The following is a 14,048-nucleotide window of genomic DNA, read 5'->3' as shown; positions in this document are numbered from 1 at the left end:
AAAAAAAAAAAAAAAACTTATGAAATAGAGGAATATGCTACCATTTAGTTTCAAATTCTGTCATAGACACAAGCTTTAGGTGGCTCTGTGAGAAAGAGCTGCTGCTTACCAATGCATTACAGCTCACGCTAGGCTCCCTTGAAAGCATGAAGTGGAGCTGTTACATATTTTTCAGTATGGTCATTTGTCTGGTTTGAGGTGGGTACAATAGGACTACTCTGCTGAAACCTTGCTGGTATTGCAGGGATTAAAGAGTTAATATAGAGTGCACTAATAAGCTAGTCAATACTTAGTCTCAAAGTGCAGGAATTCTTGATAAACGGCAGGACAGGTGGCTCTGCATGGAGGGGTTGCCTATCTGCAAGGACTCCTGATATATGGCAGGTCAGGACGTTCTGCATGAAGGGGTTGCCTATCTACAAAGACTCCTGATATATGGCAAGACGGGATGGTCTGCACGGAGGGGTTGCTTATCCAGAGGTGTCCCAGTCGGCAATAAAATATAGATAACATTGACATGAAAGCAGAACAGGAAAACGGGAGGGGGAACATTTTTGGGGTAAGAACGGTGTAAAAGAGGAACGACCAAAGTGGTCGGGGTCCGTGGTGTGACCCCTGCGTGGGAAAGCCCGGACCCCAGCTAGCTGGTAATACTTATTATCTTTCTCTTATTTTTAAAAGGCACAAAATATCGATGGTGTTCGCCTCTTTCTCTGTCAATTCGAAAACCGGACCCAACAGTATGTATTCAAACTTCAGCTTTTCTGTATGATAAATCTTCAAAAGTAGCACTGCAGGGGACCTGTCGTTTTAGGACAGTCATTAGGTAAGAGAAACTTCTCCACCTTCTGTGCCAGTCTTGGAGAGCTTCGGAAATAGCACTCAAACCTAAGGAAAATAGTCAATGGGAAAAAGCAAAATAATAATTCTTAAAATATTATCAACAAATTTTGTATAGCAGTCATCTAGAAAAATATCTTTTTTGAATTGTATGAGTTTATTCCAATTCTATTAGATATCAAAAAGAACAAAGTAAACTACCAAACTCGAAATACCGACTTCCTATATGGAAGTCTTCATTTAAACTAGTTCCTGAGACATAAAATATGGGGGTAAAAGTCCCTTCAGATTTCAGAAATTTACTCAGGACCACTTACAGAAGGCAGGATTTTTTTACTGCAAAATGTTTGGAAGAATATATGGAATCCTGTAAGCCTCCCATGTAAATCAGTGGGACCACAAAAAAAGTCTGCAAAACCTACACGCTCCAAATATTATGCTCCACATGTATGTCCTTCCTTTGTACCATTCCTTCTGGCTATTCACTAAAATAAATATATTTCAATCAAGAAATAACAGGGAGCTTCATTACTATATAAGTAAGGAAAAGAAAACAGGTGACATTGTTTTTGTTACTGCAAATATTATTATGGGAAAGAGTAAAATTCCATGACTTTCCTTCAGTAGAAATGGTACCTATATTAAAATTACTCAAATTCCATAGGAAAATGATTTATTCAAATAGAAAATGTTCGTCCATCTCACTAAGCTTTATAGGAAAACAGATATCTATGTAGTCTTAATGCATTCTGTTGTCTTAACAGAAATCCAAAAAGGTGGTCACTTACTAGTGCACATTTCTAAGTGGTAGTGCTGCTCATTCTGTAATGATCAATAGGATTATTTAGTCTCTCAGTAATATTAATAGAAAAAGTCCCATTCACTGAAGCTAGGATTTTGCCAGTATTGTTACATACATTTACAGATCCTGTTCCACCTCCTGCATTTTACAGAAGGTTGTCAGCAGTGCTTGCCAGGAGACACTTCCTTCCACCAACTTAACCAAGTGATGTTACCAACACTTATATATCAGGGAAATGAGATATTGGAGCTTTTCTGGAGCACCAAGTAGACTCGCAAGAATTTCATGTTCCTTATACATAGACTCACTGTTCTCTGAGGTAGTGGCACCCAGCATTCCTTTAAATGTCACTTGTAAAACCTTGACAAAATATGTCAAGTATATTATTTCAAAATAAAAAGCTGAGCAATAACTTACTGAATTTAAAACAAAGTTACAATAATCTAAAATAACATGGTTTCCAGTAAGGAAAAAAAAAGTTTATTGAATAAATATAGTAAAACTATATAAAAAAGAGCTTTTGTGTGCACAAGCTTTTCTCTAGATGTGAAGCAGCAAACATCAAAGTAGATCATAGATACAGTACTTAGTTTTGCCACTGCACAGAACAACAGAACATGCTGGGTATCTGCCTGGAGTTTCCCTCTTATTCTTGTAAATATTTCAAGAATCTGGGCCAAATTGCTATAAAAATGCTCCCTGCCATAGTGTTACTTCAGACGCAAAGACACAACACCAGACAACAGGACATCAGTCAGTCACTGGGACTAAGGGTGCGATTCACACATAACTCCCTGGTATTGCCTTACAGGCCAGAAATCACCATGCACAGCTTCTCAAAATGTCTTTAGGAAGCTACTCACTCTCCTTTCAAACTAAACAGCAAAAATGGTCCACTGTTTCCTGTTGCTCCTTCAACCAGGAATATTGAATAGATGGATACTTAAGGAAACCTTCCTGACAAAGAACATCCTTCCTTAGGGTTCCTAAAAAGGGATCAAAAAACACAGTGCCCATGTGATACAAAGAGCTGAACTATTATAGTTTACTGTGTTGGTTCGGATTGGTTTGAAATATTTTGGCAGGTGAGCAGTACATTATCCAGCACAAAGTGCTGCTAGTATTGTCTAGCAGGAAAGCAGATCTTACTTAAGGCAAGCAGACGGGTTAGTGACAATGCTTTAAGATAGGTTAGAGTCAGTGAAAACCCACACATTGCTTGAGGTGGCCTTGCCTGAGCCAAACTCAAGTGAACACAGGTTTCCTCCTTTAGTTTTCTGTGGTATGAATCCTGGTTGCATCCGACATTGTTTTCAACATAGACATATGAGGTGGGTGTCTTTCTCCAGTTACATACATTTCTCCAATACATTTCATTTCTCCTACCACAAGTTGGAAGTAACATTACATTACATTATGGAAAAATCTTTCAGGCTAATGCAATACTTTTAAAGTCTGACCTTAAGAAACAATTATGCGAGCACCTTGTTGACATTGCAGCCATCAGCTCACCCTGCAGCTTTATGCAAAAACCAAATGCAATCATATTTAATACTTAGGAATGAAACAGAATGGAGTTCATGAATGGTGCAATACTTCTCTTCCCCTTCATAGCTATCTCTGAGATACTTTGCAATTTAAAATTACTAAGAACATATTAATACACTGGCGCAACTCTTTTTTAAAAAACTTATTTAGATTTACCCTTATCTGTTATTTGAGCACTACCCACAATGATTACATTCAGTGACATTCTCTGTCCCGCTGATTCAAATAGCTCTCCAATCATTCAAAATATAAATGGCTTCTTCATCTCTCCCATCACAAATTTTGCTATACAGATATACTTCCTATACAGACGTACTGACTTCTGAAACACAATTTGAAAATTTGATGTTCAGGTTGTGCTGAACTTTAAAGCTACAAAATTCTCTCCACAGCTAACCAGATAACAACACATATTTTCCTGACCTTGGGTACATATGTCCTGGATTTTTGCTTAAAAGGGAGTAGTATTTATTTGACGATTATTTTTGCCTACATCTTTAATTAATCGTTACCTCCTCTAGCTGATTTGATATTAAAGGATAAAGCTACTGCACAGCAGAACATAAGTGTTTTATGCAATGAGAAGAAACAGCCTTTTTCACTGGTAAGAAACCTGGGAAGGACTTTAGGCTGCCCAGAGATCTTGGAACAGCTCTGGGGATTTAGGTTTGGAGGGTTTCTGTGCGCCTGCTTTTGCCTCTTTGACCTCCTGCCAAAGTCTGCTTATTTCACACGCACTGCAGCAATGTGGTGGACCCTCCTTACGCAGAGTATTCCCTCTTTATCGGGAGCTTTACAAGGGTCCTTTGGTCTCAGGTCTTGTTTTGCAAGCAGAGAGTTAAAGGATCACACATTATGTCTCATCGGGGAAGCCTGGAAACAGTTGATGTGAAACAGGCTATGTGTAAGCACTTCAGTGCTGTTGCTTTATTTTAAAGGAGAAAAAAAGGACAGAAAACTTAAATGCTACTAAGAATCCAGTTAATATGTTCTAGTTAACTAATTTTGGGGTGCAAGCTTGATGGTCTGATTTTAAAATCCATTTAAACAACACCTATAGGACAACAACAATGTATGGTTTTGTATAACTATTGCAACATTTCATTATGCTTTTTCTTTTTTTTTTTTCTTTTTTTTTTCATAGTTACTTTACATAGGGATTGGTCTTGAGCTTGACTGTCCTGCTGTTCAAGACCTGTTTGGGGATTAAATAGTCAGGATATGGTTGTGCAATCCATTCTTTTACTAAGTATTATACCAGAGAGGAGAAACCCTGCATCTCCTAGTAGCTGCTTATTACTGGGTCTGCGAGCAGCAAACTCGGAGACAGCAGTTACTGGTGCGTGCTGACCAAAGGCAGCCCTTCATGCCACATGAACCCACACGCACATATTGGGGCGAAAAAGAACGAAAAAGCCCTAGAGAGGCCGCCCCACTCCCTGATGCGGGGCCAGAGTGATGCGGCCTCCAAAGCGCCCGGCCCGCGGCTCGTTCACGGCTCTGCCCCCGGAGCGGCCTCTCCTCTCCTCGCTCCGCCCCGGCCCGGCCCGGGCAGCTCGGTTCGGCGCGGGAAGCTCGGTTCGGTTCGGTTCGGGCCGGGCCACGGGCGCAGGGCTGCGCGCGGCGGGGACACGCGGGTGAGTGGCCCTCCGTGCCGTGGCCCCCTTTCCCCGCCCGCGTGGTTGTGCGCTTGGGCTGCGTGCCTGTCCCCCCTGCTCGGGCTTGTGCGGACACAAAGTTTTAAGAAGAGACAGGCGAACGAGCCAACAAAACCGCGTTGTTTGAGGGGGGCTCTGGCGCCCTGAAGGGGCCGCCCCGTCACGGTGGGCGGCGGCAGGCGCCGCCATGGAGGCTGCGCCCGCGCCCGCCGGGCCCGGTGGTCGCTGCCGACTGGAAACGGGCGGCTCCTCCCGCCGCCTTTGAAACGATATATAAAAATAAATAAATAAACCAATAACATAAAGAAGAGGGGAGCTGTTGTGCGCGATGTGTCCCCGCACAGTCGGAGTTAAGCGGAGTTAAGCACGGGGGAGGGCGAGCTGTCACTTTTCTGTCATGTTTCTATCTCTAGTTCCATCTGCAGGCGGACAACGAAAATGCCTTTAAAGGGCTTTGTTTCGTTTTGTTTTGGTTTTGGCGGGGACTCAAGGTACCCCCTGTCTGAGGATGAAAAATCTGTAGTGTATCTGTATATATATTGAGCAAGATCTTCCCTGTGGTATTCTTACTCATGGCAATCACTTTACATGGCTGTATAAGTGGTCATCAGGGTAGACCTCAGGGATCTGAAAAACAGCCCTGATTTCACAGGGCTGGGGGTGGAAATGTAAATTCTTAACTTTTCAAGACCTTGGCCTCTCAACAAATTGATAATTGAACAAGGCTAACATGTGGTAGCTCTTTTGTATACACGTTAACAGATCTAGTATGCCAGGAAAAATAAAATGAAGTAAAATGAAGTTTTCCTATCATATTAAGAAGACTGTATAAGAATTAAACATCCTTCAGAAAAAACAAGATCAACACAGGAACAGTTCTGTATGTCAAAGTGAATGTCTGGGCTTTAGCCAATTCCATCATAGAGTGGGGAAAAAAAAAAGCCATGGACCTGCTCAATTCTTGATTTTGAAAAAAAAAATGGATAAAGGATAACAGGTCACTTAAGGAGATGTCATTTTGTGTTCTTGTTGTTTTTGCAGGACATGGAAGACCAGGAGCTGCCATATGTGCTAATTGATTGTATAGAAGGGAAACATGGAGTATATAAGGACCACCTTGGATTTCTGAAGAAACGTTTTTGCCTTATCACCATGAAAGAGTATCTTGAAAACAAGGAGATTCTTAGCAAAAAGATCAGAGCTATTTATATGTGGTATCACAAGCCCATTATTGATGAAGAGCTGCTCCGGAGCCTGCCTAACTTGAAGATAGTTTCAAGCTCTGGAGTAGGAATAGATCACTTGGACCTGAAGCTCCTGTCCAGGTTTGGTGTGAAAGTGTCCAACACTCCATTTGCTGTTTCCACGGACACTGCAGACTTCGGGATGGCTTTGATGCTGGCATCTGCCCGGAGACTTGTGGAAGGTAATACATGAAATTATGTTTAGTCTTTCTGTAGAATCGCAGAATGATTGAGGCTGGGAGGGACCTTTGGAGATTATGTAGTCCTGACTCTTCAAAATATTCTATTAAAAAAAAAGGCATGCTGAAGTAAAAGTAAGTTAAAAAAAAAAAGAAAACAGAAAAATACAAGGATGAGGAAAAGTTAAGATAAATCTGTCTTGCTGACAATAACTTAAGCACAAGGCATATAGTTTGCGCACAGACATAACAGCGATAGCTACATTCCTTCTTCCAGACACATCTAATTCAGATCTCTTCAGCCTCAGCACATACCCTTTCCTTGTGCTGCTTGTTCACTGCAGTCTTGCTTTTCAAGTTCTGATAAAGTGGGATAAAATTTATAGATAGCCCTGAGAGCTGTCTTTAAGCCAAATATTAGAGACATTATGAAAAAGCACTCTAGAAATCTATCCTTGTGCTCTGCGTTTCTTTTCCCTGCTGGTTTTGGCATGTCTTCAGGATGGTTGGAAATCTTATTTTGGCCTTACCAAAAGTCTTTCAGTGATGCTACAACCTGTGTTTCATCAGTTACCCAGTGCAGTATCTCCAGTATGGGTGTCACCCGTGGCCTTGCTAGTTTCATTAGCCCTACTGGCCAACCACCATGAGTCACCTGGGGCTGAGGTACCAGTTAACGGCACAGGAATTGGTTCTGCTGGCAGAGAGAGATGACAAGAAGGTTTGTGATGCGTGTCAAAGTGAGTGTGCAACTTTGTCCTACCTTCCTTGTCTTCCATAAGGCAGGGATATATTTCTATCCTAAGCAAGAAATCAATTTAAGAAATTGTGTTGTACGTGCAACATTATTCACTTCTTGGCTAGAGAAACAGTAGCACTAAGTTTTGGTTCATCTGCTTCTGAGCTGTGCTGTCATAGAATAGTAACCAGATGCCAGGGACCATTCAATTCTTACACGATGTTTTCCCTCTGTTTTCTTTTCCCGCAGGCTATCAGATGGCAGTTTCCCCTGACACTGAGTATTTCCCTGGTAACTGGCTGGGAGTTAAAGTTTCTGGGGCAACTCTAGGGATTGTTGGAATGGGCACCATTGGCTACAAAGTGGCTCAGAGGGCCAAAGCCTTTGAAATGAAGATACTGTACCACAACAGGAACCAGAGGTAAAAAATGATACTGCTCCGTGGAGAGTCTGTCACTACTTTTAAAAATTACCCATGCCTTGGGCTGTCAAACTGGTCTTATGGTCCTTCTGTGTCAGGATATGATGATACCTGCAGCATTAATAAACAGTGTAAGAGTCAGGAAGCAAGGAGGGCTGGCTGCTCGCGCAGTGAAGGGGACCAGGTGCAGTGGTGCGTCGGCCGCCAGACAGGGCCCAGCCCCACAGCACCTGCGCAGCACTGAGCCACAGAGAGTGTCTGGCTTCAGCCAAGAGTCCAGACCACCAGGCAAGGTCGCGGTGACGAGGCAGGGCTGAGAACAAGCCGGGAAGTCAACCTGCACATCAGGTCCTGTGATGGCCAGGTAGGGCTGCAGTGAAATGCATATGAAGTTCTGGCAGATCTTACAGCCTATAGTTTTCATGAACCAACACGGATGCACACATCAAGGAGACTTCTATTGATACAAATTTATGCGGATTCAACCATTGCCCTTTTGTGTCTGTCTCAGAAATTTTCAGATGGGTTACTGTTCACAGGGAAAAGAGTTCATGTCAAACATAATGGTGTCTTGCATTTGGGTTGGAGAAGAATCCTCATCACAACCAGAAACTGTGACACAACTATATTTACTATTTATTGAGTGCATTTATGTGGTACTCATTTCTTACTTTCCTACTGCGCAGTTTTGTACAGACCACTTGATACCTTGGGGATCAGAGATTAACATTTCCTTTGCTGTGTTTCAGCCAAGTAGCTAGCTAGGTGCTTCTCACTTATGGTGATTTGAACTTTTCCTGTAACTTGTTGCTTGCTACTGGAGTTTGTTTGCTTGTTTGTTTGTTTGCCCTCAGAAACAAGGAAGAAGAGAGTGCTGTTGGAGCTGTTTACTGTAAAAAGATAGATGACTTGCTCCAGCAGTCAGATTTTGTGATGCTAGCTGTGAATCTGACTCCACAGACGCACAAACTGATCGGGAAGAGGGAACTGGAGCTGATGAAACCCACAGCTACTCTCATTAACATCAGCAGAGGTGGGATGCAGAATAAATAAGAGCTGCTTTATGATTGTCTGTCAGATATTAATTCTGGGGATATTCACTCCTGGGGAAAATCAACCTGTCATCTTGAAATTTTCATTAAAATCTCAGATTACTGGATTATTTAGAAATCCGTGGCTGTATTTTGGAAAAAAACTTGCAAATATTTCCATAATTCTGAACAGGTAGGTCTCTGAAATGTCAGTGAGTTTAGAGAGCTTGAAGACTGCGTATATTTGTGTAACCTCCTACTCAAGCTTTTTATTTTCTTCCCTGTTTAGTGCAGTGCTCTTGCTAACACACATCGAGGTGGCACGGCCCACCCTGAAGACTGGCACTGAACTTTATGGTACTATGTAGTGCCTTTTAAAATATCCGACTGTCCAGCTCTGATGTGAGTGCCCAGTTTTTCCACCCTCTGCTGCCACTTCTGCTTTGTGAATCATAGAATCACAGAATGCTTAAGGTTGGAAGGGACCCTACAGGTCATCTAGTCCAACCTCCTTGCACATGCAGGGTCACCTAGAGCACGTGGCACAGGACTGTGTCCAAGTGGATTTTGAAGATCTCCAGAGAAGGAGACTCCACAACCTCTCTGGCCAGCCTGTTCCAGTGCTCTGTCACCCTCGCTGTCAAGAAATTTTTCCTTAAGTTCATGCGGAACTTTTGGTGCTTCAGTTTCTGTCCATTTCCTCTAGTTCTGTCAGTGGCCACCAGTGAAAAGAGGCCAGCACCATCCTCCTCGCTCCCTCCCTTGAGGTACTTGTAGACACTGATCAGATCCCCTCTCAGCCTTCTCTTCTCCAGGCTGAACAGGTCCAGCTCTCTCAGTCTTTCCTCATAGGGAGGGTGTTCCAGGCCCCTAATCATCCTCTGAGCCCTGTGCTGGACTCTCTCCAGCAGCTCCACATCCCTCTTGTACTGTGGAGCCCAGAACTGGACACAAATACTTCAGATGTGGCCTCATCAGGGCTGAACATCACTAACCTTATAATTTGCCTGAACACTGTGCCAGAAAAGGTGGTGAGAGATCTGTAAGGAATATGAAAATAAGAACATATTTATTTATTATTTTCTTAATGTAATCCAGGTCTGGTTGTGGATCAGGATGCTCTGATGGAAGCCCTTCAAAGCAAAGTTATTAGGGCAGCTGCTCTGGATGTGACATATCCTGAACCTTTGCCAAGGTAGAACACAAGTTTGAATTAAATCTAAATGGGTTTGTGTGCTTCAAAGTAAGTTTGTGAGTATGTGAGAGCTTATGTAATTTTTATAATTTTTAGTAGAAGGACATAATGCAGGTGCATGAGTCCTGCTGAAATGATGTCTGCAATCGTTCAGTCCTAGACAAACCAGACTCACACTGACTTACTTGGAGGATTCACTGCAAGCTAGGCAGGTGTTGAACTCCACTCTGGATACGTATGGATCATGCCATTAGTTTTTAATTGTAATTGTTACTTTGTCTCTGGCTCCCTTCAGATCCTGAAATAGCAGATTAATGCCCCGTGAGTGCCTGTTTCAGTATTTCTTTCCTTTTTTTCAGGGATCATCCTTTGTTAAAGATGAAGAACGTTATAATAACTCCTCACATTGGAAGTGCCACTGAAGACACTCGCCGCATTATGATGCAGGACATGGCTGAGAGCATAGAAGCTGCTCTTGCAGGTCTTCCTGTCCCTAACGAAGTGGTACTGTGAAGTGGCCTGCGTTTAACAGTGCTGTTCATGTTAGCAGTGTTTATTCTGATGTGAGGAAATGGTAACTTGATCATTCTTCATGTAATTAGCCACTGATCACGCAATTAGCCACTGTGTTACACAGATAAAACACAGAGGCGCCATGTGTGGTTTTGATTTATTTAAATAATAAGTGATTCTGTGCGGAAAACCGGAGTGTTTGATCCTGAGCTTAAAGGAAACGAAACAAAACAAAAGAAAACAAAACAACCCCCCGTGTACTGGTGTGATGTATTTATGTTGCTTCCTCCTGGAAGCGCGGCCCTCTGAGGGCCCTCTGGCTCGCGCCGTGACCGCTCACGGCCCGGGCCCGGCCTTGGCGCAGCCGCGAGCGGGTTTGTGCCGCCCCCGCTGCGGCCAGCGCCGGCAACACGGGCCGCGGCGTCGCGGTTACGTTGTACAAGTGACAGAAAAATGAGGGAAATGCGAGAAAAAGCAGCGGAGAAACAACGGCCCTCGCGCGGGCGGCTGGGGGCAGCCCCGGCGGCAGCTCCGCCCCGGCCGCGCTTACGGCCGCCTCCTGCGGGGGCGCTGCGGCCACCGCGCCGAGCGAGGCCGCGTCCTGCCGGGCCGGGCCGGGCCGGGCCGGGCCGAACCGGGCCGGGAACATGTGGGGCGCCCGGGCGGCGGAGGCGGCGGCAGTGGCGGTGGCGGCGGCGCGGGGCGACCGGTCGCTGCGCACCTCGGCCGCCCTGCGCGGCTCCAGGAACCTGCTCAAGAAAATGCTCCGCAAAACCAAGTAGGTACCGGCGCCGGCTCGGGCCTGCGGGCCGCAGGGCTGGAACAGGGGCTGATGTGAGCGCGAGCAGCATCGGGGGCCTCGGGGGACGGTGAAGGTGTCATAATATTGCACCCAGCGTGCCGCTTCCTGAACAAAAAGCTTTATTACTGCTATTATTATTTCCCTTTCATATACAGCTTTTTGTGTGGGTGCAAGGCATTGCATCCTCCATACCCCACCTGATACACCCACGTAGATACTATGTGGAAACACACCAGTTTTGGGGTCTGTAACGCCGTGTCAGCGGGTGGCCTGTCAGTGTGTTTGCAGGCAGGCAATGTTTTAGTTTTAGTTGCACGGGATGCCACTCCTCTGAATTGCTTGAGGGTAAGAATGCGTGCCTTTCTCCTTTTATTATTATTATTATTATTATTATTATTATTATTATTTCCCAAAGAAAGAAGTTCTGGTATGACAGTCCAGCCGTGGAGTCTAAAGTGGTAAGTGCAAGGTGTTCAACTGCCGTGTTGCGTGCACTAGGAGGAATGGCAAGGATGGTCTGCGGCTCCCTCAGCACCAAAAGGAATTGCGTTAAGAAAAGCCTCAAACGGGAGGCCCATAACTTCCCTCTAAATGGCACTGCTAGCTTTTCTCGGCTAAAACAGCCGTAAATGAGGGCTCCCTGGAAAGAAAGTTAGTTTTAGATAAAGTGCAGCCTTGTGGTCTGTTTCTATGTAATGAGGCCTGCTCAGCTGCAGGCATCAAAAAATGCAAAATAAATCTCCAAGTGCGTTTTAAAGATGTTTCAGAGCCAATTATTGTAAGCTCATAGTTACAGAATATACATATATATGTATATATATATGTAATCAGCAGGATTTTTTTCCGTCTTTTTTTTTTTCCTGCAATAGTATGGGGCACAATGTTCCATTTTTTGGTATTCCCTATGTGCTTTTACTTCTTTTTCTGCAGTTGTGGCGATCATGTGGTTCGTAGCTTTAATGTTTTTACTCTCTTACTGTGGTTTGCCATAATTTTTGAGGCTTTTGGTTTATGTAGATGCTGTGTGGTCATTGGGGAAGTAGTCTTGCAGTATATAGCATATACATATATATAGTATATAGCACATGGAGAAGGTGTTCTATGGATCCCTTTGGAAGAAACATCCCTAGCATAGCTGCTTGTGATGGCAACGAACTGCAAGGCTGGATGACCCCAGAGAGCCTTTCAGACCGTCTTCCTTTCCTGAAAAGGATGGTACTCATGGTACAAGCATCTCTGCCATATCTGCAGTTGCTTCGGGTTCCTTCTAGTAGGTAAATTCTGATCATCAGCCTGCAAAGAGCAGCCCTAGTCACAGAATGACAAGACTCGGAGTTTTTAATTACTTGATCTGTGGGGTATTTTCACTTTGACTTCTAGTTGCAAATTTTACGGTGCTCAATGTTTTCTTTCTGGGCAGACCACACTGCAAAAGTAAGTACATGAGATTTAGCTGGAAAACAAGTTTTTACTTTTTTTTTTCTGAACAGCAATGTTTCCCTATTATTGCCTGCTGTGTTTTAGAAAACTGACCTAGTGAGCTGTAAAAATAGCTACAAAGTGTTGAAAGAAGAAGCCTTGACTGTGATATGTAAAGGTAAAGTTTTGTGAGGAGAAATACTCCTTGTAAGGAAAAGTTCTTTAAACATTTGAACTATAAGACCAATATAAGATCACCACAGCTGCAACAATAGCATTCTAAGATCATAGAATCACAGAATCACAGAATGCTTAAGGTTGGAAGGGACCTCTAGAGATCATCTAGTCCAACCCCCCTGCACACGCAGGGTCACCCAGAGCACGTGGCACAGGACTGCGTCCAAGTGGGTTTGGAAGATCTCCAGGGAAGGAGACTCCACAACCTCTTTGGGCAGCCTGTTCCAGTGCTCTGTCACCCTCCCTGTTAAGAATTTTTTCCTTAAGTTCCTGTGGAACTTTTGATGCTTCGGTTTCTGTCCATTTCCTTTAGTTTTGTCAGTGGCCACCACTGAAAAAAGGCTGGCCCCATCCTCTTCCCTCCCTCCCTTGAGGTATTTATATACACTGATTAGATCCCCATGCTTGGTAGAAGTACATTCTATTGCCTAGTATAAGTTTGTAGCTACTAACTAATTCTATTTTATTTTATTTAAAGGTGTTTAAACCAACCACGCTGGCCTCTGGAATGAAAGTTGACCAGATAAAATTCAGGAAAGAAGATAACGTACGCTGCAGAGTCTTGAATAACCTCATTTATAAAGCTGTGACACAGATGATGAGTACCTGCGAAATTAATCAAGAACTTTATAACCTCAAGCTAGAAATCTGCAAGGCAAGTGTGAAAAGTAGTTTGTGCAGAGCCGCCCTGATTAGACCTTTTGCCATGGGCAAAAGAAGCATGGAAAAAGAGTTGTACCTCATAGCTGCATCTGTGGCAAAGGGTTTGTCAGTTCTGATAGAAACAGATCTTTATGTTGGTTGAATTCATTCTGCCTTCAGGCTAGAGATTTAAAATAAATAGGTAAGGTAACCTTTTGGATGCGTTCGTGCAGTGCCCCCTCTTACATTATTCCTCTCTGTAGGGCCTTGGGGATTGTGTCTGTAACCCTGGTGGCATGACTGCACTCAAATACTAGCTGGTGTAGGCAAGCTGCAAGACTTGGAGGAGACATTGCTGTAAATGAAGCAACAAATTCGGCTTATGAAATAAGGGAGGGAAAGAAACAACCTTCTTAAAAATACTGTACAAGTATTTTTATAACTGCATAGTACATGTTGTCCCTGCTGCTCTGGGACATGACAGAGACTTAGTCCTGTTTTATTCTTAAGCTAATCATGATGAAATGTCCTTATTTCCATTATTAAAATAAAGCTCTTAGAAGTCTTGGCAATTCATCAGAATTTGCTTTCTAATATTTAGAGTTACACAAGTAACAGATTTTGAGTAATACAGATAAGCATCATGCTTCAGTTTTGATGCTTCACACTTTTATCCACACTATTACATTGCTCACATGTAATTCACATGATGATCAAGAAGTGGCTTGTGTTGGACTGGGCTTTGCTGAATATACTCTTATAGTGAGAAGTGTTTTTA

The 14,048-nt window shown here is 43.5% G+C and overlaps 2 protein-coding genes across 3 annotated transcripts in view; both read left to right on the top strand.

The window, feature by feature from the left end:
• The first annotated feature begins 5,835 nt into the window (after positions 1-5,835).
• LOC104570918 (uncharacterized) lies at positions 5,836-10,170 on the top strand. Its single transcript, XM_010217974.2, has 5 exons — positions 5,836-6,274; positions 7,260-7,431; positions 8,286-8,464; positions 9,561-9,657; positions 10,017-10,170. The coding sequence occupies exons 1-5, from the start codon at positions 5,893-5,895 to the stop codon at positions 10,168-10,170; spliced, it is 984 nt and encodes a 327-aa protein (XP_010216276.2). The 5' UTR covers positions 5,836-5,892.
• A 647-nt stretch (positions 10,171-10,817) lies between these two features.
• The window catches only part of RBFA (ribosome binding factor A), a 98,232-nt gene continuing 95,001 nt past the window's right edge, over positions 10,818-14,048 (top strand). For both annotated transcript variants that reach the window (XM_088533417.1, XM_010217975.2), the window contains exons 1-3: positions 10,818-10,948; positions 11,388-11,430; positions 13,107-13,283. In XM_088533417.1, coding sequence (XP_088389543.1) covers positions 10,818-10,948; positions 11,388-11,430; positions 13,107-13,283 — 351 coding nt within the window. The remainder of the gene's footprint in view (positions 10,949-11,387; positions 11,431-13,106; positions 13,284-14,048) is intronic.

Source organism: Tinamus guttatus, unplaced genomic scaffold, assembly GCF_059628265.1.
Source record: "Tinamus guttatus ecotype Peru unplaced genomic scaffold, ASM5962826v1 Tinamus_guttatus_pri_ptg000497l, whole genome shotgun sequence".
In the NCBI taxonomy this organism is placed as follows: domain Eukaryota; kingdom Metazoa; phylum Chordata; class Aves; order Tinamiformes; family Tinamidae; genus Tinamus; species Tinamus guttatus.
The sequence above is the reverse complement of the archived record's forward strand: the minus strand, read 5'-3'. Positions and strand labels throughout refer to the sequence as shown.